The sequence below is a fragment of the Oryctolagus cuniculus genome, chromosome 15 (assembly GCF_964237555.1).
Source record: "Oryctolagus cuniculus chromosome 15, mOryCun1.1, whole genome shotgun sequence".
NCBI classification, from domain to species: domain Eukaryota; kingdom Metazoa; phylum Chordata; class Mammalia; order Lagomorpha; family Leporidae; genus Oryctolagus; species Oryctolagus cuniculus.
Window position 1 is genome coordinate 67,555,366 of NC_091446.1, and position 25,437 is coordinate 67,580,802.

Consider the following 25,437-nt stretch of genomic DNA (forward strand, 5'->3'; position numbering starts at 1 on the left):
CGGTGCCTGTTTTAATCTCACTGCAGAGTAGACTTTGGTTGGATGGAGTACTGCTTCATGGCGACTCCCCGAGGTCTTTGAAATGGATCTCATGTTACATTTGAAATGCTGACCTCCTAGTAACAAAGTAAAAACAACCATTTGTAGATATTCGTTCCCACGAGGACCCCTCAAAACGTCTCCCAGAGTCACCTAAATGTGGTGATTGTGTTATCCCAAGTATGCTGGACATGTCAGGGCGACTTACGGTGCTATGTGTGTAAATTCGTGAGCACCTCTTCCTCGCCCAGGCTGGGTCTATCTCGTCCACCTATAAAACGTGAGTCTGCGTTTGTCAAGTGTTGCTGTTGCTTTTGTTGCTTTCACACACCCGCGCTGGCCTCTAAGACATCTGCTGTCACCTAGGAGCTTGCAAATTGACTGCTTTAATTAATGAGTGGAGGCTCTTCAGAAGTTAGGGTCCCTTGTTTTTAATTTTCAGTTAAAGGCACCTACTGATTTCCGTGTTAAAAATAGATGCTGTCTACTTGATTTACTTGTTGCTCTTGGATTCTAAAATAAAGCTGTGGTGGCTCAGTGGCATTGTCGGAGAAGAATTCATGAGTCTTTAGGTAAAGTTCAAATGGCCTGCTGTTCTTCTAACGTGACTAAAGGTGTCATCGTGTTTTCTCTCCACGAATATGCTCTCAGTGCGTATATGGGCTCAAATGAGTGGATAGAACATAATTTTAACATTTACTATGTGCGAGGTACTGGGCTCTGGACAAGGCTCTTTAGAGGCTGCAGTAGATGGACTTCCTGCTCTCATAAAACTTGCATTCCACTGGTTTGCTTGTTCTTCCTAAGATTTATTTATTTTGAAAATCAAAGTTAGAGAAAGGACGAGATAGATCTTCTCCTGGTTCACTCCCCAGAGGGCCGCAACACCCCATGCTGGCAACACGGAAGCCAGGAGCTTCTTCCGGGTCTCCCACATGGGTGGGAGAGGCCCGGGTGCTTGTGCCATCTTCTACTGCTTTCCCAGGCCATTAGCAGGAAGCTGGATCAGAAGTGAGCAGCCAGGACAGAAATTGGCGCCCATAGGGGATACCAGCATCGCACTATACCACAGAGCTGGCCTCTCTACCGAGATATTGATTCATTCAGTGCCCTACAAATACAGGTACTGAGCAGGTGCCAGGCACTGTGACTGGTGGTGCTTCAGAAGGGAAAGATACCAGTGTAACATGTGGACACTTTAGAAAGCTCGCGGAGAAAGAGATGGGCTGTCTGGGGCTGGCATTGTGGCTCAGCAGGTTAAGCCTGTGCCTGAAACACTGGCATTCATGCGAGTGCTGATTTGAGCCCAGGCTGCTCCTCTTCTAGTCAGCTCCCTGCTAATACACCTGGGAAAGCAGCGAAAGTTGGCCCAAGTGCTTGGGGCACGTGGGAGGCCTTGCCCAGCCCTGGCTATTGTTGCTATTCGGAGAGTGCCCCAGCAGATGGAAGATCTGTGTCTATAGCTTGCTTTCAGAGAAATAATCCTTTTTGTAAAGAAAAAAAACTGCATGGATTTCAACTTTTGTAAGATTTATTTTATTCATTTGAAAGGCAGAGTTACAGAGAGGCAGAGGCAGAGAAAGAGGTCTTCCATCCGTTGGTTCACTCCCCAGATGGCCACAACGACCAGAGCTAGGCTTATCCAAAGCCAGGAGCCAAGAGCTTCTTCCAGGTCTCTCATGCAGGTGCAGGGGCCCAAGGACTGGGGCCACCTTCTACTGCTTTCCCAGGCCATAGCAGAGAGCTGGATTCGAAGTGGAGCAGCCAGGACTCGAACCAGTGCCCGTATGGGGTGCTGGCACTGCAGGTGGCAGTTTTACCTGCTATACCACAGCGCCACCCCCCCTTTTTTTAAAAGATTTATTTTATTCATTTGAAAGACAGAGTTACAGAGAAAGGTAGAGCCAGAAAGATAGGGCATAGATTTTTTTAAGAGTAGTTCTTTTTCCAGGAACTTACTCAATGCATAGAATTCAAAGAATATTTGCACAAAAATCAACATTTTTTTTAACTCTGCATTTCCATGAGCCTTTTGTGATACCTTCATGTTGCGCTGGAGACTAACAGTGAAATCATGGTCTCCATGCTCTTTTCCCTTACTAGGAAATAATAGGTAAAGATGGAAGGAAAAAAAATTTTAGTCACTATGGTAGCATTTGGCTTTTGCTAACATCCAGGTTTTCTTCATCTTTGGGTACCAAATTAGACTTGAGGAGCCTCCATTTCATTCTCCCTTGCTGTTGGCTGTGTCACATGAGTGTGTTGTAGCCCAGGTACTGTTTGGTTCATGGATGAGGCTTTTGAGGCATGGCTGCACCTCTTTCACACTCTGTCCCCTTCTGCTGGCCTGATGTTCTTGAGAGGACCTGGTCGGAGAAGGCAGAAGCATAGATGCACACATGGAGGAGCCTGCTTGCCCCGACTTTGGAAGAAGGAAAACGTTGCCTGACATTTGGGGCTTATCCGTTACATGGGCTTGTGTAATCCTAATACAGGAATCAGACAGCCAGAAGATAACTTACTATTAATAAAGATGACGACAAACTGCTGAAGCTTATCCCGAGTGTGTCATCAGTGAGTGGTGCTAATACTGGCTGTTCATTAGCTGGGCTCTCCTTTAGGCACTGTGGAGCGTGCAAAGGCAGGAATGATTATTCCCAGTTTACACAAGCTTGTTAAGGGATGCACCCTGTGCAAACAGGAAATCCTGTACTACGGAAGAATTAGCTTTGAGATGTTCCGTTTCTCAGTCCTAACTCTTGTCTGGTTTTACCACCGTCATTTACATAAGGAAATTTCAGAAAAGGCATGCAAAGTGGAATTGATGCCCATTTTCTGTGAACTCTTTTGAAGACAAAATCCTAATTGCTACCTAAATTTTGCTTACTTGTTGGTCTGTCGTCACGAGGTTCTGTCTGTTGAGCCAAGACCTACTCGTCTGCTGTATCCTCCTTATTGAGCTAGGATATTGTCATGTTAGAGTCTTAGGAAATAGTTGGGTGAATAACAGCAGGTATGGAGTTACGGCTAGAAAACTTCTCCATTCAGGCATTTTGCTATGCAAGTTAAATATGGGTCTTACCCAGTCTGACGAGGAAGGAAGAGAAAAAGGGATGTGAAGTGTATGTCAAGTGTGTGTATGCACTATGGAAAGGCTGAGATTATGGAGTTGGCGGGGAGGGCCAATGATTTCCTGCGGCCTTCTTTGTAGAAAAGATGGCTGTCTGAGAAAGACACATTGGCCTTAAAAGTTCTCAGTGCTAGCGTGAGCCCTTGTCTTCAGCACAGCCCAGTCTTACAGGCATCTGAGAAGGGAGCTGGCAAATGGGAAATTCCTATCCTTCCAAATAAACAAAGTCATGAACAATTTAAAATTCCCATGGACTTCCTGAAATACTCTTGTATACATAGTTCATAGAAAAGTTTCCTCGATGGTTCCAGTGGTGTCTCCTAGTGCTCCCTTTGTGTCAACCTTTATCCACTCCGAGTTCCCACCCTGCATTCAGTCAAGTGTCGGGCTGTTCCCATAGCAGAGACCCCAGGTTAATTAGGATACAGCTGAAGTGAAGATGCTGAAGCCTGCACCTCAGACCCACTCGCGGGCCCTGTTCTCGGCCGTCGGGGCTGGAACAAGTCCTCCTGGCGACGCTCAGGACCTGAAGGTGGACCGATGGAAAAGAGTGCTCCACCACCCCAGATTGACAGCATTCCCTCAGTGATTTCAGAGGGCCTCACATTCTGGGTTTTTCTGGCTCCTCCCTCACGTTTCCACTCACGTCTGACCTGTTGGTAACTTAGGTGATGCTGGGTAGACGTTGTTGCCTCCTGTTGACTGGCACAGGATATTCATAATGCCTTCGTAATGCTAACAGTGCTCACTTTGTCAGTGTGATCGCCACATGGACGCGCTCTAAAGCTGTAGGTTCCTTGTTACCGTTAGTGATACCAGAGAGTGACAATCTGGGCTCCCTCCATAAGTTCACACCCAGGAGTTGTCACATCCATCGGTATTAGGTACCTGGATTACTGTAGTGGAATATGGCGATTTTTTCTACGTCTGTCATTCCTTTAATTAACTGGCTGTCATTCTGTTGTCCTATGCATTGGTGTGAGTGTATGTCTAAGCATCCTTATGGTCTCACAGTGTCAAGAGTGACATTGTTATGTTGTTTGTTTTCCAAATAGCGACAGACATGGCTGAGCAGCCTTGGATGTGCTTGCCTGCTGTCTGGCACATGTTCTAGGCTCTGTGTGTTTCCTTGCCCTACAACCTCGCGTAGTCATCTACTAAAAGTAACCAGGGTTGCTGGAGTAGACACTGTCCTTTGGAAACCAGTCCCTTGATGTCGTGCACACCCAGCCACAAAAATAGAAGCATGATTTAATATCAATTTTTAAGGTCCCTCTCATTCATATTTGCAGCACTGGGCTCTCCTACTCCTCTTTCCTTGTGCTACCCCAGGAAGTGACTACAGAGCAGTCGCTTTATCTTAGCATTCCATGAGTCAAATACCTGACGCGGGTCTTCATGGAGCTGAACTCAACGTGTTGGTGGGGCTGCAGGCCCAAGGGAAAAACGTGTTACTTCACCTTTTTCAGGTTCCAATTGTGAGCCAGGGAGGCTGGGTCTTTGCTCCTGCCCCACAGTCACACCTCCCCTTTTCAGGTCCCCGACAGCATCCGGGATAGCATCCCCTCATTTCCACCTGTGAAGTCCCATTTGCCACAGCAGGGCACACATCCCCACGCTCCAGAGATCCCTGTGCAGACATGGTGCTCTGCCTCACTTACCTTCTCTCTCGATGAAAAACTCTCTTCCAGCAACTTCCGTGAAGGAGGGGACTTCAAAAGTCTGTGGGAAAATGGAACGAAGAGTTTATTTTGATGCAAAACCATTTGTGGAAATCTAATTGCTTATTGGCATATCATGCATTTTCTGTACAATTTTTGAAAGCCCTTCATCTTTGCCCATCATCCTACAATACACACAAAATAACTTCCCTAACAAGCAATAAGTCTAATGGCAAGAAGCCTAAGTCAACTTCTTGTAGTACCTTTGGTGTTCAGAATACACCACTTTGAGGTGTAATATATAGGCCGAGTTCTCTCTGGTCCTCTGCAGCCTGTTTGCAGCTGCCCCCTACGCACTGCACCTCTCAGTCAGCGGCTCATCCTGCCTATGTTCTTTTTGAAAAACCTTGGTGAACATGTGTTTCATTTTCATATCTTTCTTACCCCTAGTAGCAGTTTGCTTCTTTTAATTTTTTTATCTAGCAGTTTATCTTGCATGTGTGTGTGCACACACACACATACACATATATATACACACACTCATGGACTATGGGGTTAATATGTTTATTGTGACGCAAAACAATTTGATATCCAAACATACACACCCAAGGATACTTCCAAATGAGGAAAGCTGGAATTAAGGCATAGGCATTTAGTTGAGATGCCTACACCCCACATCAGAGTACCTAGGTTCAACATCCCCGCTCTGGCTCCTGACTCAAGCTTCCCACCAATGTGGGAGGCAGCAGGGATGCCCAAATAGTTCAGTCCCCACAACCCACAAGGGAGAGACCTGAAGTTGACTTCGTGGCTTTTGCCCCAAGCAGAGGCCATTGTAGGAGAGGCGTTACATGGAGGTCTTTGTCTCTCTCCAACATTTTTTTAAAAGAAGTGGAACTGAAAGTAAGTTTATTTTGGCACAGAAGCATTTGAAATCCACATATAGGGGCAGTCTTTAAAGAGTTGATGGAGGAGATGGCATCATGCTGTAGTAGATCAAGAAGCTGCCTACGATGCTGGCGTCCCATACAGGCGACAGTTCATGTCCCGGCTGCTCTAATTCTGATAGAAGTTCCTGCTAATGGTGTGGGGAAAGCAGCGGAAGATGGTACGAGTGTTTGGGCCCCTGCCACCTACCTAGGAGACCCAGATGAAGCTCCTGGCTTTGGCCTGGCCCAACCCAGCCTTTGGAGGCCATTTGGGGAGTGAACCAGCAGATGGAAAATCTGTGTCTCTGTAACTCTTCCAAATAAATGGACATTTTAAAAGTTCACAGAAACGACAGAAAAACTATTCATGGATTTCAAATATTTTTCCACCAAAATAACCTTGAAATTCTACTTTGCCACAAACTAAGTCCCCTGGTATATCCATGTACACCTCCAATACCGTGTTCTGCTGTCACTGCATGTTAGGTGGTCATTGAAATAGTGCAAGGAATAATTATTAAATATTTATTACATCTTCTGTATTGTTAACTTTTTACAACAGTACAACTAATAAGAGAAATATCTTGAGAGAAAATGGCTTCTTTGGAGGCCTTCTGACCACCTCTGTGTACCAAGACAAATCTAGTCTTTTTTCCTCTTTTCATAATATTTTCTTTATCAGCATTAGTGCAATTTTTGTGGTGGTTATTTTTATTTGGTCATCTCCCTGTTAATCGCTCAAGTATAGGAAGACTCCCTCCCTTTCTTCCATTCTGTCTTCTGTAGGATTGATTTTTTTCCTGGTATATGGTACTTACTGTGTACTTGGTTTGCTTGACGTTCCATTGGAGGTGCAGTCAGCTGGGCTCTTGTGTATCATCTGGGTAACACGCATCAAGGAACTTAGCGGCAGCTCAGGTGGAGGGAAAGCACAGGGATGCTTTCATTCTGGAATGCAAAACCCAAAGACGACGAGCAAGGAGTGGGAAGATCAGGACCGTTCTGGGAGGGTGGAGGATGAACCCACTGAAAGGAAGGATCTAGAAAGAAAAGGGTGACTGTATTGTGTCCTGTGGGTGGGCTGTGTACAGCACAGGAAATCTGCTTAGGTGATCCTCGGGGTGATGCCTGCACAGAAGAAGTGGAACACGACACACAGGACAGGCACTGCCAGACCATGAGCCAGACCTTCAGGCTTTTTCCTCAGAGCTGATGTGGCCTTTCATGTGGTTCCAAGAGGGTACTTCCGAAATGAAGCAGGCCCTCGCAGGGCCCTGACGGTTGGCTGAAGGTCTGAGCATTGCCAAGCTGGGCTCCTCTTCGAGGGCGCGCTGTGCATCTCTTCCTCCCTGACCTCCTTCAGTCAAGTCAGCTGTGTTTGTGGAGGTGCATTGTTCAGTCTCAGAGCATTGTTTAAATTTAAAATCAATAAAGTGAGCCAGTGAGAGGCCTTGCCTGATGAAGTACTGTCTGTGCAAAGAGGTTTATCCTCTGCCACATTTCTGTTGAAATCTTGAGAAATGTGAAGGGGAGAGAACAAAGTGAAAACAGATTAAAAATTATGTCAGACACCCCATGCTGTAAACCAACTGCACTCTGGACGGGTAAGCAAGAATTGGATGACTCCAGGTTCTGAGCTGGAATAATGATGCCCTCCTATGCACACACACACAACATGCATGACGCAAGTAACACACAGAACATTGCACAACCTGCGCCCAAAGGCCCCCAGCCAGCACAGGTTAGTACATAAATGCACCTATGTGGAGCTGTTCTTGAGTGTTAGTATAAAAATGGAACCCATCCATCTGTCCCCTTTTCTATGTCGTAGTTTCATGACAAGATAGCCCAAGAGGAAGAAATCTCTTCATCAGAAAATTCAGTGGGAAAAAAAAAATTCAAGACATTGTCATGTTTTACTGGTTATTTTTGGTGGTTAAGAGAAGTATTTGAAAACAAAGAAGGCTTTCACAAAGCCTCTAAAATACAAAAGATTTAATAACATTTACATCTGTGTATCAGCCATGTCTGTAATGCAAGTCATGAATAACACATAAACTAGAGCACGGAAAGAACAGAGGTGCTCACACATCATTGAGAATCCAGCCCACCCCGTCGTCACTGGAGTCAAATACACAGCAGGAGCAGCTCCAGTTGGTACACACACAGTACAGTCATTGGAAATGAAAACATATTAATTATGTTCCTTAAGGTCAGGAGACAAATGGCAAGATTCTCTAAAGCTGTCCAAATTCTTTGTGGAAAATCTGCACCAGGAAGGATGTGGTGGTTTGCCTCCATCTTTAGAAGTTGCAGGAGAGTTTGCCTTGTTGGTTCACTCATATCTGCGCCTGGGGCTGAACATGGAAGAAAGTTGCCTAGCACTGAGCGCTAGAATCTTACAACAAGAGCTGCACGATTCCAGGAGTAGATGTGGAAATCCACACTGATCTGCCAGGAGCCTTGTAACATCCTACCGTAGAGCCAGGACATCTATGTGATGGATGCAGAAAGAATCCTTGCTTAGGCCAAGGCCCCCGTTTGGAATTTTTAATTCCTAGATCAGTTCATTTGGCTCACGTACGTGACCAGGCATCTCCTGGGCTTTGCACATCCACTGGTGAGAGCCCCTGAGACTCGAGCGAAGGCCAGCCTCTGGTGCCACGACAGATGAGTGGCGAGGGAAGTGAGCTGGTCATTCTGTGAATGGGCATCTGCGTTTGAGTATTGCTATTTGGCCTTTAACTCAGTGTTGGTTTCTGTTTCCGGGAGTGAAGAGGGTACTCGGTAGTCATCCTAGGTGAACACTTGCTGTTTGATGGCTCTTGCTTGGTGTTGAACTTCTCATTTAGCCTCCTCCTCCGAGCGTAGCCTCTTCTCCCTCCAGGTCATCTTCCGCTGGAGTCAGATCGTGGCCCGTGGGGTCCTGAATCATTTCAAACGAGCTCTGTAAATGTCATGGAACCCCTTCCTCTTCCTCCCCTAGGTATCTCATTTCAGTGAGAAACTTCCAGCTCTTCCCAGCGCTCACTGCAGCAAAAGGTTAATAGTCGTCTCCTTTTTATGTACTGTAAATGCTCAGTTCCTAAGGATAGTGTTTCAGGGCAAGTTGAGTGTAATTGCTAAATAATATAGTCATTCTCATTTTCAATGAGTAATACTGCCCTTGTTCTTGATGCTTGTGTGTGAGTGTGTGTAGCAAGGTATGAGTGAGGCCGGCAATGAGGGGAAGCCACAGCCATCCCCTAGGAGTTTGCACATTTACGCACTTGGATTTTAAATGTTGTGCCGCACCCTGAGCCTTTTAGGCACTGCAGATTATGTATAATAGATGACCTGCATTTATAGGGATGTGTGCTATACAGATGTAAATGTTATTATAGCTTTTATATTTTATGTTCTTGTTGAAAGATCATTTTGTCTTTGAATAATATGGCTGTTCCCTTTTTTTGGGGAGGGGAGGGGGTTATCTTTAAAAGAGAATATGAAATGGATATTGCACATCATATATTTCTTAAAAGTAATTTGGAATTTTAGAGTCTGGGATTGGGGCTGACTGATACACTGCCGTGATGAGATATAACCCCTGGAAAATAACAGCCCCAGCACATGCCTGCATCTGTCTAACCTCATAATTCACTTTCACATTGGATTATGGATGTCTGCGTTCAGTGAGTCTATCTTCCCTTTAGGTATTATTTCAGCCCTTTGAGATAATAAGGAAAGTTTAATTGCGTTGTTAATTGATTTTTTGCACAACATTATTACCTTGATTGATTGCAGAGTTGATGAAAATGTTAGACACAGGCAGCGCGGAGTATCAGCCGGGCAAGGAGTGGGAGCCTTGTGGAGAATAGATAACCTTGATGTTAAGAGCTATATCCTTCAGATATGTCTTCCCTTGACATATTGATGGCCCTTGAAAAGGGAAAAGCTGATTGTATGCAGAATGCAATCATTAAACCCACTTCAGCTCGCTGTTGATTAATTTGTTTTTTCCTGAAGGATCTAGTTACGGGGAAGGCCTCACTTGTACCAACCGCAGCCATTTTCCCGGTTCCAGATTCTGCTTAACCCTGTAGGTGAAGCGAAATAGTGAGGCCGGCCTGACGGAGAGCAGCAGCTCACGGGCAGCCTCGCCCGGAGCGGCTCTGCTTCATCCTTTCTAGGGCTCGCTTCTCCCCAGTCGTGGATTCTTTACAGATGCCCATGCCAGGGCAACGTTGGCCAGACCTGCGTTGGTTGCAGCAGTCACTGCAGAGCCCCCAGGGGGAAAAGTCCCCCAGTCGTTCCTGGGGGAGGACACAGCACTCAGGTGCGTGTAGTACGTCAGGCAGTGACCCGCGTAGGCTGGCCCCATCCACAGAGAAAGTCCCTGCTCCTTTCTGTAAGGAGTCTCACGGAGCTCTGTCCTCGTCGCTGCCATGCCCAGGGCCGTCGACCTGGTACCAAACTCAAGTTACTGGGCGAGTTAGGTTAGCAAGTGGTTAACAGGCCTTCTCTGCACTGCTTTCCTCCCCTGAACTCAGACTGCCTCATCCATGCCCCGCCTCCACTTCCCAGTGTTCATTTGTCCCACTACAGAAGGATAGGAGCTCAAAGGACACCCCGATCCTGATAGTCCTATGGGGATGCCCTCTGCCCACAAAGCCCCTAGGTTTATCACTCCCAAATCATTCAACCTTATTTTACCCTCTTCTCCTTGTGGCCCTCCCCAACAGTCATTGACACCAACATTTAGCTGCATCGCAGGTTTGGAGGGCCTCCCCACAGGTGCCACCCTCTGCCTGGAGGCCCTAGTCTCCCCTAGGAGAGGCACTGTGGGCCTGCAGACCCTCCCAGGGCCACACTGTGGCCCGAAGCCCAAGTGCCTGCTATGAGCCTGAGCCCAGGTTCTCCCCAGCCTGCCCCTCCCCCTGTATTCTGAGTCTGTCTTCTCCCGGACTAACCACTGGCACTCAGGGAGTCTAATATCCACAGAGTCTCGGCCCTCAATTACTGTAATGGCTTATAATGAGATTTTGGCCAAGTAGCAGGTAGCAGGTTATTACTTCCTGCTCAGCGTGGGCAATGTCTATGCTGTTAATTTGTGTTGCCGAATGTGGCTCAGAGCCGGGCATCAAACTGTCAGAGCCAGATGTATTCTATTAGGTGCGAGGCAACACTGGCGCATGGGCCATTTTCCCCCACATTCCTCCTACCCCCTCCCACTCCCCACCCCACCCCACCCCGGGGGTGAACCACAGGGTGAATCCTGACACCTTCAAGCCGGCCCAATACAAGGTGTAGTATCTATCCCGTGCCATCAAAGATAGCACCTGGTGGCACCCACAGTCATCTGTGTGTCTGACCCGGCATCTGCGTTCCTAGACACAAAACATATATATACTTCTTCAAACTCCTGGGGAGCCTCCAGGGCCTTCATTAAGTTTTAATAAAGCTGAACTTAATGATGGCCTTAGAGTATGCTCTTCCTCTATTTACTTTGTCTTTGTCTTGGGGAGGGACAGAGAAATGGACAGAGGGTTCCCATTGTTCTTATAAAGGGCTTTCTGCCATGATTTCTTTCTAATACTGCCTTGCCTTTTATTCAGAGCAGGTTAGAGGATGGGGAGTTGAGGGCCAGGAAATAATGGCACTATTTGGGCATCCAATTGTGGGATCTGCCAGTGCCCAAGAATTTGCTGTGCTTTCTGCCACAGGCGACCGTAGCTCATCTTCCAGTCTGAGTGTGGAGCAGTAGGTTCCTTTTGTTTTGCTTTTTGGAGGAAGCAGTTTAGAGTGGAATCAGGAAAGAGCAGGGTCCTATCAGGGCAGGAAAAGTTTGGATCCTAATGAAGGGCAGATGCAGGCTGGACCAGTGCACCACGAAAGGGAGGCCTTTGCCCTAATCCTTGCACAAGGCTTGAAGTATGACAAATCCAGTTGTTACTGCGTCTGCTTAATTTTATTTGAGAGCTTGAAGAGTTTTTTTTTTCTTGAAGCTTGAATTAAAAAAGAAAAATGCGACTTGTCTTGATTTTCAATGACTCTCGTGAGAAATTTCAGCCTGTAGAACCAGACAGAACTGTGGCCATTTCCCCTCCCTTTGATGTGAGCCTTGTAATAGGAACAGATCTTGAAACCCAAAAGCAAATTTCTGCTTGAGAGCGAAGCCAAAATTCCCATTCGGACTCTGCAGGGGGACCTCCACTGCTCTAAGTTGTTCATGTTAGATTCTGTCGATTGAGGGGGTCTACAGACTTGCTGGGAAATTACTCCTTCTAGTTTTTTCCCCTTTATACTACATAAATCAAGGATGTAATGGATGGAGTTTCAGTTCTAGTCTACTTCTTACAAAAAACAACCTCTCCTTTCCTTTTGTTATCGTGCCCTGCACATCACTTAAATTTAAACTTTCCTATGTTATGGTTTTTACTCAAGAGTTAAAGCAACTTTCGATCATTGTTATTTTCACATGGCTATGGGGGAGAAAATAAAACCTCCATTTACCAAACTTGAACGTGGTAGGAACTCCCATCAACCAGATTTTTGGTCTCTGAATGAGGCTCCTTTCTATGTTACGCAAACAAAAGTGGACCAGGGATTTACATTTTTCAAAGGCCAGTGCCAGTTCCCTTTAAGAACCACTACTCTAGGACAACCTAAAGGTGGTCCCCAGTGTCACCTGGAACTAAAAAAAAAAATGCAAATTCTTGGCCCCCACGCGGACCCCTGCCATCAGAAACCTTGGAGACCCTCTCAAATAAAGCAGACCCAGAGCAGCCAGCACTTGAACCAGGCTCGCTGATCCGGGCTGCTGGCCCCGAAGGCTTCCTTGGGTGCAATCTATGGGATTCTAAAGTGTGGGCAAGTTGGAGAAGGCTTCTACCTGGGATTGTCCAGGGATGTATGGTAAATGCCGGCTTTCAGAAATGGTATCAGGAAATCTTTTTGTTTGCTCCATAGCGATAATAATAATAATGAAACTCACTGGCCAGTTGCTGTGTCCTCAGCTGCATGATGCGCTACCCTTTTGGAGCTTCCCAAGAGAGAGCGTAAGACCTGGAGAAGGGTTCAGGCAGCAGGCTTCCCGCCCCCTCCGAACTTGCTCGCCGCATCGCCCTCTCTGTGAAGGCTCAGTTGCGGTCTCTCTGATGAACCAAGCAAGACAATGAAATTGACTTTGATTTTAGATAGAAGGTTTCTAGTTAACCATGAGTTAATGAGATAATCTAATTAACTAGAGTCCAACATTCCCCTAGTGGCTGGTCCTTCACGTTACTGTTGTATTAGGGAAATGCACGGCAGGACAGAGTGTGGGAGCCAGGTCCTGTTTGCTTCAGAGAGCCGGAGAGCGGCCTCCCAGCTCACGGTGGAAGCTGGACTCATGGACTCGGCTCTGGATCACCCTACCTAGGAGTCCCGTTTACCCCTTTACCTGCTGGAATTCACTCTTCACTCTAGAATGTTCTCGTTTAAAATGACATGCCCTATAATATCATACCTTTAAGACCTTTTCTTTAAAAAAAGAGTTCGTTGGAAATCTCTAGAAGGCAGGCATACCTCTTCCTTGTAGGAGGAAGTGATCCCTTGTGGCCGGCCTGAGAACAGACACTTTGCTCCTCCGCTGGTCAGCGGCACAGGGCCAAACAGCAGCAGCCACCCTACTTAACTAGCTTCTGCTTCTCTCTTCTGATGCAGGTGGGCCCCAGAAGGAGGAATATTCATTTGCTGATTTATCACATGATGGCAACACATGCCATTGGATGGTATATTTCTCTTTGGACTTCCATGTGGAAAACGATGTGGCTAAGAAAAAAGGGAATCTCTCTATCAGTTAGTACATTGCTTTATTTGCACCACTGAAGGTGATGTACAAAAATTCCCAGTCCTCTCAGCATCCTGGAAGATGATTTAGAGCCTTGATGGTCAAGAAAATCAGTCTTGGAAATTGGCACGGGAACAATCTAAAAAATGGAAAGTGGGGATATGTGTAGTGTCGCCATTCCCAGAAAGCCTTTAGTGCAGACTGAAAAAACGACACATTGCTCATTACAGAACCTATAATTGGTGACCAAAAGCACAGTGTGGCTGGAATGGCCCTGCTAGAAGTAGCCTTGATCTATTTTTTCCCCCAAAAGAAAGTTGTTTTCCTAAATGCATGCTGCCCTCTAGTGGCCATGCTGCTGACTTCAGACGCCAGTGGAAAAGATCAAGGTAGAGATACAGGAATGGTGGAAATGGTGAAGGAGTGTGGGCTTTCATTTTTTTCCCTCTATCCTGTCTCAAGTATTTCGGAGTTGCTCAGGTCAAAATCGAGGAAGCAACATGAAGCCATTGCCCTTGACCACTGTCCAGTTTGACTGACAGCATGGCTGACATGACATCCATCACTGAGCCGCTGAAGGGCACTGAAGGAATCTGGGCTGATTTGCATCCCATTTTGACATGTACTTTGGAAGCCAGCCCATCTCAAATCCATTAAGCCCCACTTAGAACAGATACGGGGGAGAGGAGAAACCCACTCCCACCCAACTGGCCTTGCTGTTCAGGTTGCTCTCCGTGAAAAATTAGGTAAGCAGCAGCTCTGGGCCTGTTGCTCTTGATCCTATAAGTGCTCAGGATTAAAATAATGATGAATTTGAACAATAAGCTCTAAAATCGAACTTCCATTCATCCCCTACAAGCAATGCCCTCACTAGTAAGACAGCGTCAGTTGGGTACCTGCTTGGGGGAGCCCCATTTTTTCTCCTCTACAATGAAGATATTTACCTTCTGCCTGAGCTTAAGGTTTCTCCAATACAGGGAAAGAAATGTTTTCTTTAAAGAAAAGTTTAGCATTCTGTGTCTAAGCCTGCTAGGAACTAGAGCAAATATTGAAGTATCATTATAATAGAGTGAATAACTCATCGCTTAGGAAGTCTACAGTACCAACTGTTTCTGGATTCCTTTTTTGGCTTAAACAAAAAAAATGTAACCTGCCTTGAGAAAGGAAGCAAAATTGGATTGTTTGCAAGATTTTGCAGTTTTTCAGCAAGAAGTGGGGGGATAGGTCTCTTGTATTTATAGTATGTCCAACTTGATTGGAATTGGAGGGGTCCTGGAAAAAAATATATCATGAAAAAATAAACTACACGTGGATTTCCAAAGATTTTGAATACACTTAGCTTTGAATTTCCTGTTTCCGTGCCCTATTGGGCTGCCCCTCACCATTACACAAGGGGACTTCATCCAAGGGAACTCATGTGCCCCTGACGCCCCGCGATGCGTCCCTCATCTCAGCCCTCAGCACCCTGCTCCCACACACTAAAAGCACATGCTTTGACATGTGAGCACAGGAGCCCCTGTTTCCTTTCCAGGCTTCACATCCTGGAAGCATCTGCTGCCCAGGAACGTTGCAGCTGTCAGCCTGGTATTTCCTGCGTGTGGACAGGACTCTAGGTGGCCTGCTGCAGTCCAGGTCTACTCCACAGTGCGGGGATTTTTTGAATGTGAACTGGATTTGCCATTTCCCAGTACTGGGTTATGTCGGGTGGACACTTGTTCTGCCTCATCTCCTTGCTTCCCCTAAAACGCCAGGCATCATTCTAGCTTCCCCAGGAGTCCAGAGTGTCCCCTGCCTGCCCATGCTGCTGCCAGATCCAACAGCCTCCCCGAGCTGGACAGCTGGCATCCAGGTTTGGCCTGCCCATCACCTCCAGTACAGGTTCCGCCAGGATCCTGTCACTGTTGACTGCTTTCCTTCGGTTGCTTTTTCCATCTTCCAAACACAAGGGCGAGGCTTGACCAGGTCCCTCGGTTGTGTAAGCAGGCTCTCTCATCTGTTCTTTCTCAGGGAGAGCTCCCCCTCCCCGGGTGCATCTGAGCCTTGGGGCCCGATGCCCTCTTCTCCAAGGGATGGGCTGCCTGGTATGTTTGTTACATTCCTGTAGCATATGAATGCATCCAAACCCTGGAGTATGTGGCCCAGACACTGTCTTTCTGCTTGCGTGCTGTGGATTGGCAGCAGGCAGCGTGTTCTCATCGTGCAGTTTGGATCCTATCATACAGCCGAGTGTTCATCTTTGTGCAAAGAAATGCAAGTAAAGGATCCTTGGCTCTAATTTATGATAAACACTGTGGTAGTGATAATCAACCCGAAGGGAAATGGACAGCACCTGAATCTGTGTGCAATACAATTTATGATGGGCGAAAAGCTGACCCCAGATGTATGGTTTTCAGTATACCAACAAGGTATACAAGTTCATGGAGAGCAATTAGCCTCGGTAGAAATAAGGAAAACAAAATAAAATGTAAAGGAACTACAACGACCCACAATAAAATGTGTTGACTAAACTTCCACAGAAGATTCAGGCCTCCCTGTCACCGTGGAGCTCTGCAGTTTTATTCGGGGCCATGGGATATTCTGTAAAGCAAACGACTCTCAGGGAGATTTAAAAGAAGTAACTGGCGGCTCAACTCCCTGCTTGGGACACCGGCGCCCCGTTCCAGAGCACCTGGTTCAAGTCCTGGCTACTCCACATCCTACACACTTCCTGTCAGTGTGCATCCTGGGAGGCAGCTCAGGATGCGTCAAGTGTTTGGGCCCCTTCCACCCATAGGGGACACCCAGGTGGAATTCCTGGCTCCTCATTTAGCCTTTGCTGTTAAAGGCATTTGGTGAATCCACTAGCTGAGCCAACTTCTGCCTGTGTCTCGCTGCCTGTCAAATAAAAGGAAAATAAACAAGTTTTTATAAAAAGATGTAATTGGCAAAGTTTGCTATTCAGCAAAAGCTGATTGAGGAATTCACCATTAATGTAAAAATTACACGGACCAGCACTGCGGCTCACTAGGCTAATCCTCCGCCTTGTGGCGCCGGCACACCGGGTTCTAGTCCCAGTCGGGGCGCTGGATTCTGTCCCGGTTGCCCCTCTTCCAGGCCAGCTCTCTGCTGTGGCCAGGGAGTGCAGTGGAGGATGGCCCAAGTGCTTGGGCCCTGCACCCCATGGGAGACCAGGATAAGTACCTGGGGCTCCTGCCATCAAATCAGCGCGGCGGCCATTGGAGGGTGAACCAACGGCAAAGGAAGACCTTTCTCTCTCTCTCTCACTGTCCACTCTGCCTGTCAAAAAAATTACATGGAAAACAGTTATTCCCATTGAAAACAAGTTCAGTGAAATAGGAACAAAAATGTTAAAGTCAGCAATGGTTTCACTTTGTACTTACAAATTGTGTGAAGATTCACACTAGCAATGACTGCAGCAACCCCGGCGGTTTTAGGGTGAGCAAGCATTGTGGCGCCTATGGTGCCCCATTGCAACCTATAATGTGGATAGCACACGGAGTCATGCGCCTGGTCCGCCCTCACTTGGGTCAGGTGCAAAGCCCACGCTTCTTGCATCTCCCGCAGGCAGCTTCTCAGATGGAGCTACAGCTGGAGGGACTCGGTCCTCTTTCCCCAGACACTAGTCCCTAACAACCCCTTCCCTTAAGCCTTTTGCGGTCTCCTTTTCATTTTGCCTTACGATGGAAGTAGCCCTCGCTGAAGGAGGCTGTGGTGCTGGGCGCCCGTAATTCTGCAGGCTCCGCTAAGCCCTGTGCGGTATCCGCCGCCAGGCTGATCCCACCCACATCACTCAGGCTGACCCCAGGTCCTGCTCCAGCCGCGGCTCCCCATCATAAAACCTCGGTGTTTCTTCCTTTCTGGTTCCCAGCTTGCTCGTGGCCCTCCCAGAACAAAGGTGGAGGAGCCTGCTTTCTGAGCCACTGGGCTTTTCCAGCAGGCGAGACCGTCCTCCTTCCAGCCTGACATGGCTCTTGGGTTGTTTTTCTGGGAGAAGAGTGTACAGGAAAACACTACTAGTGTTTAAGAGTCAAGGCTGTTTGCTTCTCTTACTGCCCCATTCTTCAACAAGGCAAACGTGTAATCAGCATGTATTTTTCAGATGTTTCAAATATCTGAAATCATGCCAGAGGTTCCAAGGCTGAGTGTACAACAATTTAAATTGCTAACTTTGTGGGTTCTGTTTGAATTTTAGATACATGGTCATTTTAATGGTTTAATGGTCAATTTGTTCAACATCTTTATTGAATACTTCCTCTGTACTAAGGATGGTTTTAGGGCCCTGGTCATTAGAAAGAGGGCAGGAGGGAGAATGCATTTATGGATATGTATGAAGGACATAAAAAGTTCATGGAAAATAGAATTAAAATGTAGGTTTATTGGCTGCAATCTTTGTATTTTTTTTTTCAGTAAACTCGTTACAGACTCCTCTGTGTCTGGATTTTAACAAATCTTTGAACCAAAACTTGACTTTTAATTCCATTTCCCATGAGCTTTTTGAAGTCTCCTTTTCCCGTGTCCCATGGACCCATGGTTCTAGAGCCTTGGATGGTAGCCAAGCAGGCGTTTCCCAGTGCCCTCTCCCTGCTGCCCTGGGCTAAGGTGTCCGAGGTGTCCAGCTCCCTCCTTTCCTCCTCTCCAGGAGGCTCCCTGGACCTAGTGCTGCCTCAGAGAACTGGACGGCATGATCTGGTGTTTGTCCTCACATGCTACCCTGACATTTATGATAATGGCACCGCGAGTCACAGTCATGAACGTGGTGATCACCCAAACCCCTAGTAACAGTAAAATTGCTGCATTTGTGTATTTTACAGCAACATATTGGCCTAACTTGCAGTACATTGTCATTTTCTCATTGTAGGTACCCATTCTCATTTTTTCTCCCTTGCAAAGCTGTATGGAATGCTAAGACTTGGGCTTCTATCAAAGTTAGTGTGAAGTGCTCAAGACAGTACTTGCAACCTGGAGTAGGAAGTGCAGCTACAGGATAGCTAGTGGACACTTTTTGCCTGGGGCTATGGGGTCCTTCTGCGCTCACCATCCTGTTCAGGCATGAACAGCATGGGGCAGGGGCTGGCTGGCGAGGTTTCAAGAGCAGATGTGGTCCACATCCAATGTTTTGGTTAAGTATTGGACTTGCCTCTTCGACCATACCCTCCATGTATGGGACGTGCTGCACTTATTTTACTAAGGAAACCATTTGAAAATTCAGGTTCGTCTCTTTCAGAGCTACAATGACCCTCTGAGATCTGTGCCCTCATTTTACACAGGGGGAGCCCAGCTCAGCTCAACTCCAAAAGGGGATGTGTACCTGGGCCCTGGACCATGACGGCCAGGGCGGGATTTACATGCAGGTCCTCCCTCCGCTCCCCATCCTAAGCTGACTGTTGGAAGGTGGTAGACTTCAGGTCAGGGTGCCCTGGAGGCCACGGCAGACTAAGAAGCAAGGCTGTGCAACAACCCCTTCCCTCCACACTCGGGTTTTTCCCCAAGCCAAATCTCTAGCGCGGCCCCGACCAGCCCAGCCTTGCAGCCAGAACCCGCCGACTCCCACCCTTTGAGAAAGTCCCAAGGTCCTAACTTAACCTGCATAATTAGAGCATCCATTCCACAGAGGGGAAACTCTGAGAAGATAAAGGACCTCTTTAAAACAGATCCTTCCCCACGCATTTTTTCCCTGTAATTATAGCTCGAACAGCTTATGGCGATGGGAAAGCTGGCCACTTAAGAAAAATTAGGAGTTGCATTTGGCAAGAGAAGATGCCCCGGGGGAAGGCACACTGTCATTTTTCAGGGCCCCGAAGAGAAATCCCCACACAGACAGCTGCACATGGGCCTGCTGCCTCGCGAGCCTGCTCCCCTTCTGATGGGCCAAGCCAGATATTTTAATTAAAAACACCGCATATGCCATTCAACGTGTTGTTCTCCCTCCAGTTGGAGACGTTAAGAGTTTGAAGAGACACAAACAAGTCAATCCGTTGCAGATGTGCACCGAAACCCTTGCCTACTGAGTCACGACCAGTGGGTTCTCAGCTTCCAGCCTCTGAGCACCTCCCCTTCAAAATAGTCTCTGCAGGCAGACCTCACCCTTCCTCATTTTCACAGCCCATGGCGGTCGCCACGGTGGAAGAGGAGGGCCCTAGGGGGAGCCAGGAGACAGCGACACAGTCACGGAGTTGAACAGATGAGTGGGAGTAGAGCCCCCATTTCACCATCAAGTCCTGCGGCCACCCGTGGGCCCGTGCTGGCTTCCCCTGCCCCTCGAACATTTCCCATGTGGTTATTTTTGAACACGAAAGTCACCTAGCGAGGGTCATCACGCCCCGACTGAGCTTGGGCGGGAGACCCAACGGAGGTGACAGCTGTTTCATTTAAGCAGGGTTGGACGACTCAGGTTCACAATGGTTGGCCGACTTTAACTGTCACCGGCTAGAGCACCTTTTGCCCCAGGCAAACACCAGCAGGTGGATTTCATTTTCAGCTGCCAGGCCGGCCTTGCGCCTCACAGGAGCAGCCCGTAGACCGAGTGCCTTCCCTCTAAGGATTTTATTCAAGGTGACAGCCCCTCAGACGCGGGCCTTCTGATCACCTCCGGTAGCTGAGATACCAGTGAGGACCCGTGTGCTCCTTCCACAAAGCCCCCATGTAGATTGGCTGAGCTTCTCTTTGTGCCCCTGGACCCCAGGCCTCCACTATGTTCCCTGCTATGGGAGAGGGATGCAGAGGACCTTCCAGCCACAGCGAGTGGAGTTCAGCAGGCAGTGGACGCCTCGAGTGACAGAGAGCGATGTCAGCTGGCGTTAAAATATCCCCGGCATAATATGGCGCTGGTATCTCTGTCCGCATCTCTGTTTCGTGTCACGGCACACCATCCAGGGCCTGTCTGTGGTCCTGACAGTGTCTCTTCAGATCAGGTTAGTGCCAGCACCGAGACGAGCTCAGCTCCCCACCCCAGAGCCCCTTTGTTTCAAGTCTGCTCTTTTGTCATTAATGCACTTCATGTCTATTTAAATCTGACAGTGAGTGCGGTATCTGTTTTCCCGTCAGGAGATCATTGACAATATTAATACCTCGTGTCCGTGCCTCATTTTCTACGCACTGACACCTAGCTGCGGTCTCCCGCATTCATCAAACAGCTCCCCCTCCCCAGGATGTCTATAAACAGTCTTGCTTCCAGGCCCAAAGAAACAGGGAGGCCTTAAAAAGAATTTTCATCCATGCCAGCCAGAAAGGCAGCCACCGGGATGGCCCCGTGTGCTGGGCGCAGTCCGTCTGGACAAGACCCTGAGTGCAAGCTTAGCCCGGAGCGAGGGTAGAGGAAGGAAACCAAATCCCTGATACCCTGCAGCCTTTCCTGGAAGGAGTGAACCCACGGGGCAGGGGGGTGTCATGGGGGGGTGTCATGCATGTCTCATTCTTTCACTCGAGAGAAAGACTGTTCTTTATGGTAGCTGACAGCCCTAGCCCTTTCTTGTCCTAACACTCCACGCCATCCCCTGGCCCCATCCATTTGACTCACTCGTGTTTTAGGAAGCCCCCTGTGCATCTGCCAATGTGCACGAGGCTTCCCCCCTTCCCATCAGGGCCTTGGGGAGCTGCTATTCCTGGGATCGAGCCTGACTGGCCCATGGCACACACCACCAGGCTTCCTGGCACTGGCGACAGCTTGAGTACAATCCTAGGTGCTGCAGAGTTCAGCACAGTTAAGGCAACAGCTCAGTGCCAAGAGCCAAGAGAATAATTTAGGCCCCAAGGAGGGTCTCCAGGAGGTTTGGTCCAGGCTCAGTGTTTCCAGGCACCAGACCAATCCCAAAAAAACAGAAACTGGGGACTAGGGGCCAAGGAGGAAGCATGGCCAAGGGAACAAGTGATCCACCGTAAGCATGCTCACGGGAACACGGCAGGAAACGGGGCTGAGGAGCGCAGGCCATGGAGCGATGTCACCCGCTCCCAGCTGCCAACAGAGGTTCTGTGACCCCAGCACCGCCCTCTCCGTCCAGAGTCCTCCAGCCCAGCGAGCATCCGAATCATTTTACTCCTGACTTAGGAACCAAGCTTCACGCTCTGTGGTGGCACAGCATCTCTTCCAGTCACAGGAATAGTTGCAACTTAGGACTTCAGACCTGAAAAACCCGGCTCATTTCAAGTGCTCATTTATCCCAAATTAACAACAAAAAGCAGTACTTGCTGTTTTCACACGAGGAAACTGATGGGGAAAACAAGCACAAGAGACAGCTACCTGCACAGGCCGTTGTGTGGCTTCCGAATTAAAGAATTGGGGACACTTTTCTGGTTGTGTACATTTCAAAGATTCAAGTTCTATTAGTACTACATTTCTGTGCTCCTAAGTTTTATGCTTGTTATCTTGAAATAGGAAAAAAAGTACAAGATGGCAATTGAAACTCAAGTTATAAACATTTTCTGGGATTACCTGTTCCCCTTAATAATTTGGCAAAGCCTTCACCCTAAATATAGCAGGTGATTGCTTTAGGTATTTAGAATACACAGGGAGGTGATTAACACGTTCAGCCCTCTGCTAGGGGTGGTTTTTTTTATGGTTAAGCTTTTCTCTCATCCCAAGAAGTTGTAGGACACTGAAGGTACAGCCCCAGGGTTATGTAACGCCCAGGAGGAAGAGGGAAAGCGCCCTGACACGAGTGCAGGATGCCTCCGAGGCGAAGGCGCACCATGTCAGAGGCTCATTTTACTCTCCCGGCCGGCCCTACTCTGTCAACACCACTTTGCTTCCCTAATTCACCCCAAGGCCTCCCGGGATTTGGAAGATAACAGTATCGATTCATGATTAAGGACTTCAAAACAGGTTACAGTCTGGCCATCCTTCGCTTGGCATGGGCCCTTCCTCTTTCCATTCTCAAAAACTCTGCCCAGGGAACCTGGAGCGGGGACAGGGGTTGTGCTTTATCAGGGGATGTAATTGGTTAAATTAGAAACATCCCTAAGATGCAAGAGGGAGACTATGCAGAAAGCCTGTGAATGCTAGGGACTGGGCCTTAGCAGGGATAATTTATTTCTGTGCCAACGTTGAGGACAGGAAGGCAGGATTCTCCCTTTCTGGGGCTGTGTGTGTCCCCGTCTCCCTGCCGTCCTCACCGTGCGCCTCTCACAATGTTGTGTTTCTCTTGATCTGCAGGTGTCCTGGGCAAGTGTCGCTACGTTTACTACGGGAAGAACTCGGAGGGCAACAGGTTTATCCGAGACGACCAGCTCTGAAGCCACGCTCTGTACGCCTTCGCCTGCTTCATGCCAAAAAAAGGGAAAGCCACAACGAAGCCCAAAGCTGAAGAAACCAACGCCGGCCCCCACGCCGCCGCTGCGGGAAGGCTGCGACTTCCGCTCCTGGTACCTTGTGCTGACTTTGCCAGGCCTGTCAAGAGCATCCTTCTGCCTGAGACTGAGTGGTCACAGAGAGATTGACATGATTGCCCTTAAGCAGGTCTCATCCACCCGGGTGACAGACAGCAGCCGCGACGCACCAGGGCTGACAGCATGAACACCATGATAGATTGCCTGGTCCTTCCACTGCTCACAGGGGAGCAGAGGTCACACCTGGGGCCTCCCTGGGCTTGTGCGGCGGCTGCAATCGCCTGAGAGAGTGTCTGAGTCAAGATCCTGCCGACGTCACTGGGGGTTTGTTGTTAGGGAAGCAGTTAGTTTAGGGGAAGGCAGCCTCCTCCCTTGTTCCCTTTCCGTCCTAACCTCTGGGGTCCTCTGCACCGTGCCCCCCCCCCCCCCCCACACCGGCAGTGCACCTGTGTTTGCAGTTTTTCCCCCTGCAGAAGTGGAACTTCTGAGCCAGGGCGTGCATCTCCACTTCTTTTCCTGCTGTTGCAGGCCCTGCACCGGGGTCAAGAGCTTTCCCTGCATCCCTAACCGTAGGCTCCATCTTGTTTCCCTCATGGCTAAGCCCACTTCCTGCCCCGAAGACAGTGCACCATCAGGCATCTTTCTCAACACGACGGTTTCATTGCAACCGGAAGGAATTTTTATGTACTTTGACCACACCCACTTTCCAGCTATGCCTGTATCTGTGCTAGGGGCTGGCTTGGCGGAGGGGGGCGCTATGCAGACACAGGGAGGTGATGAAAAGATGACAGCACCGGATCAGGAGGTGAATAGACAAAACCTATGCTGTCACAGCCACTTGCATAGGAGGTGCGAGGCTTTCAAATGTTTCTATCTTCCTCAGGGCCTCTCAGATTAAAATCTGTAACTTGTGAGCCGCTGCAATGTCTCTAGTGCCAGAATGCACAGTGCCACCAGGAAAAGCAGCACACCCCTGCTGGTTGGAGGACCACCATTGCCCTTACTAGCACCCGGTGCCATCAGTCCAGCAGACACGGAGAGGCCGGCTGCTCCCGACACAACGGCACTTCGGTCCGCTGCTTCTGTTTAGAGAGGTGATCACCGTCCTGGGTGTCCTAACGTGCGCTCAGCTTGCCGACAGCAAAGCCACACAGAAAACCCCTCCACCTTGTTCATAGCCAATGACTCGGCAGTTGCTGTTGCCAACTTCTGGGGACTCAGCCTCCCCAAGCCACCCAGGAAGAACCTACTTTCACAGCCCTCAGCCGTTTCTGGAGCCCGTGGCCTACTGAAGGGACACAGCCCTTGAGGACATGAATTGAGGCTGGCAGCAGCCCCGAATTTAGATGCCACCACCTTCCTGAATCAGTGGTTAAGACAAGTGAACATGAGCACCTTCACGGCCATGAATAAGCAGAGCATGCTGAATGTTCGCCATCTCCTCGCAGGTCCGTGCGTCACCAGACCCGAGGACCTTTCTCAGTTTGATCTGCGCAGCCGTGCTGGGGCGGTGCTTCCCACGGGCTACCCTCAGTCCCACCCAGGCTCTTAGTGTAGAGACATCAACACAGGCTTTGTCCAGGGCACGTTCTGGGCCGCCAGAGCTCTGTGCGAGGGCAGCTAGACTAGTCCGATGTCACCTCCAATCTCGCGGCACATATATCCTTGTCTTTATAAAAGGCTTTCACCCTGCCTCCAACAATAAAAAAGCACTTGTGAACTGACCACAGAATTTTTCCATCTTTATTTTTCTTACTTGTTTACTTTTCTTAATGTCAGAACCATTTGTATCATGCGCAGGAATGTCTCCCTCAATGTGAGCTTTGGAGGCAAAAAAAATATTTCTGGAGTGAGTGACTGACCACATTGTTTCTCCCTCTTTGGGCTGTTTATTTTCTTTCAAAATGGTCTAATGACTTTAATTACGATTAGCTTTAATTATAATTTACGTAAACGCCATCGCTGCAGTATATTCATCTTCTTGATCGAATTATAGCGAGTTGTGTTTCTCTTAAGAGGGGCTAATGAGAATGAATTAGCGTCGGGTTGTTTACTGTTCCCCCGTTTGCTAGGCAAGAGTTGCTGTGCTAGCGTGAGGCTCTGGAAGCCACGCTGCGTGTGTAGCCAGAGGAGTGCCTCAAACGTCATCTTTCAGAGTGGGAAATTAGAAGGTAATAAACGGAGTCAAAGCGTGGATTTGTTTCCCAGCCCCTGACACTTTGTTCTTCTCAGTCTGTTCCTTGGAGCCTGTAACTTAGGGCCGTGGTGCCTGGCGTCCCCCTGCTCCTCCTTCCCCAGGACCGGTCTCTGTCTCGAGACTCCTGCGTGGCGCGGCAGTTCTGTAGTTTTTTCTTGCCTCCGCAATGTCAAGGCGACTCTCTCTTCCCTAAGTAACTTAATTTTATAGAACAATTTGTTCCTTGGGGAATAATGTCTTAGATTGTGGGGAATCCTATTAAAAGTACAACTATTGCCATCATTTGCTTTTACGTTTACCAGCCTTGCTCATAAGCCCTCCATCTGCTTGTTGCTTTAAATAGAAGCACA

General features: G+C 48.4%; 1 protein-coding gene across 16 annotated transcripts in view; it reads left to right on the forward strand.

The window, feature by feature from the left end:
- The window catches only part of LRMDA (leucine rich melanocyte differentiation associated), a 1,127,870-nt gene extending 1,103,256 nt beyond the window's left edge, over positions 1 to 24,614 (forward strand). For 10 of the 16 annotated variants that reach the window (XM_070057885.1, XM_070057884.1, XM_051823161.2 and 7 more), the window contains one exon: positions 22,718 to 24,614. In XM_070057885.1, coding sequence (XP_069913986.1) covers positions 22,718 to 22,797 — 80 coding nt within the window. In that variant the 3' untranslated portion in view covers positions 22,798 to 24,614. The other 6 variants (XR_011382445.1, XR_011382447.1, XM_070057890.1 and 3 more) reach the window with 6 other exon arrangements.
- Positions 24,615 to 25,437: the final 823 nt, after the last annotated feature.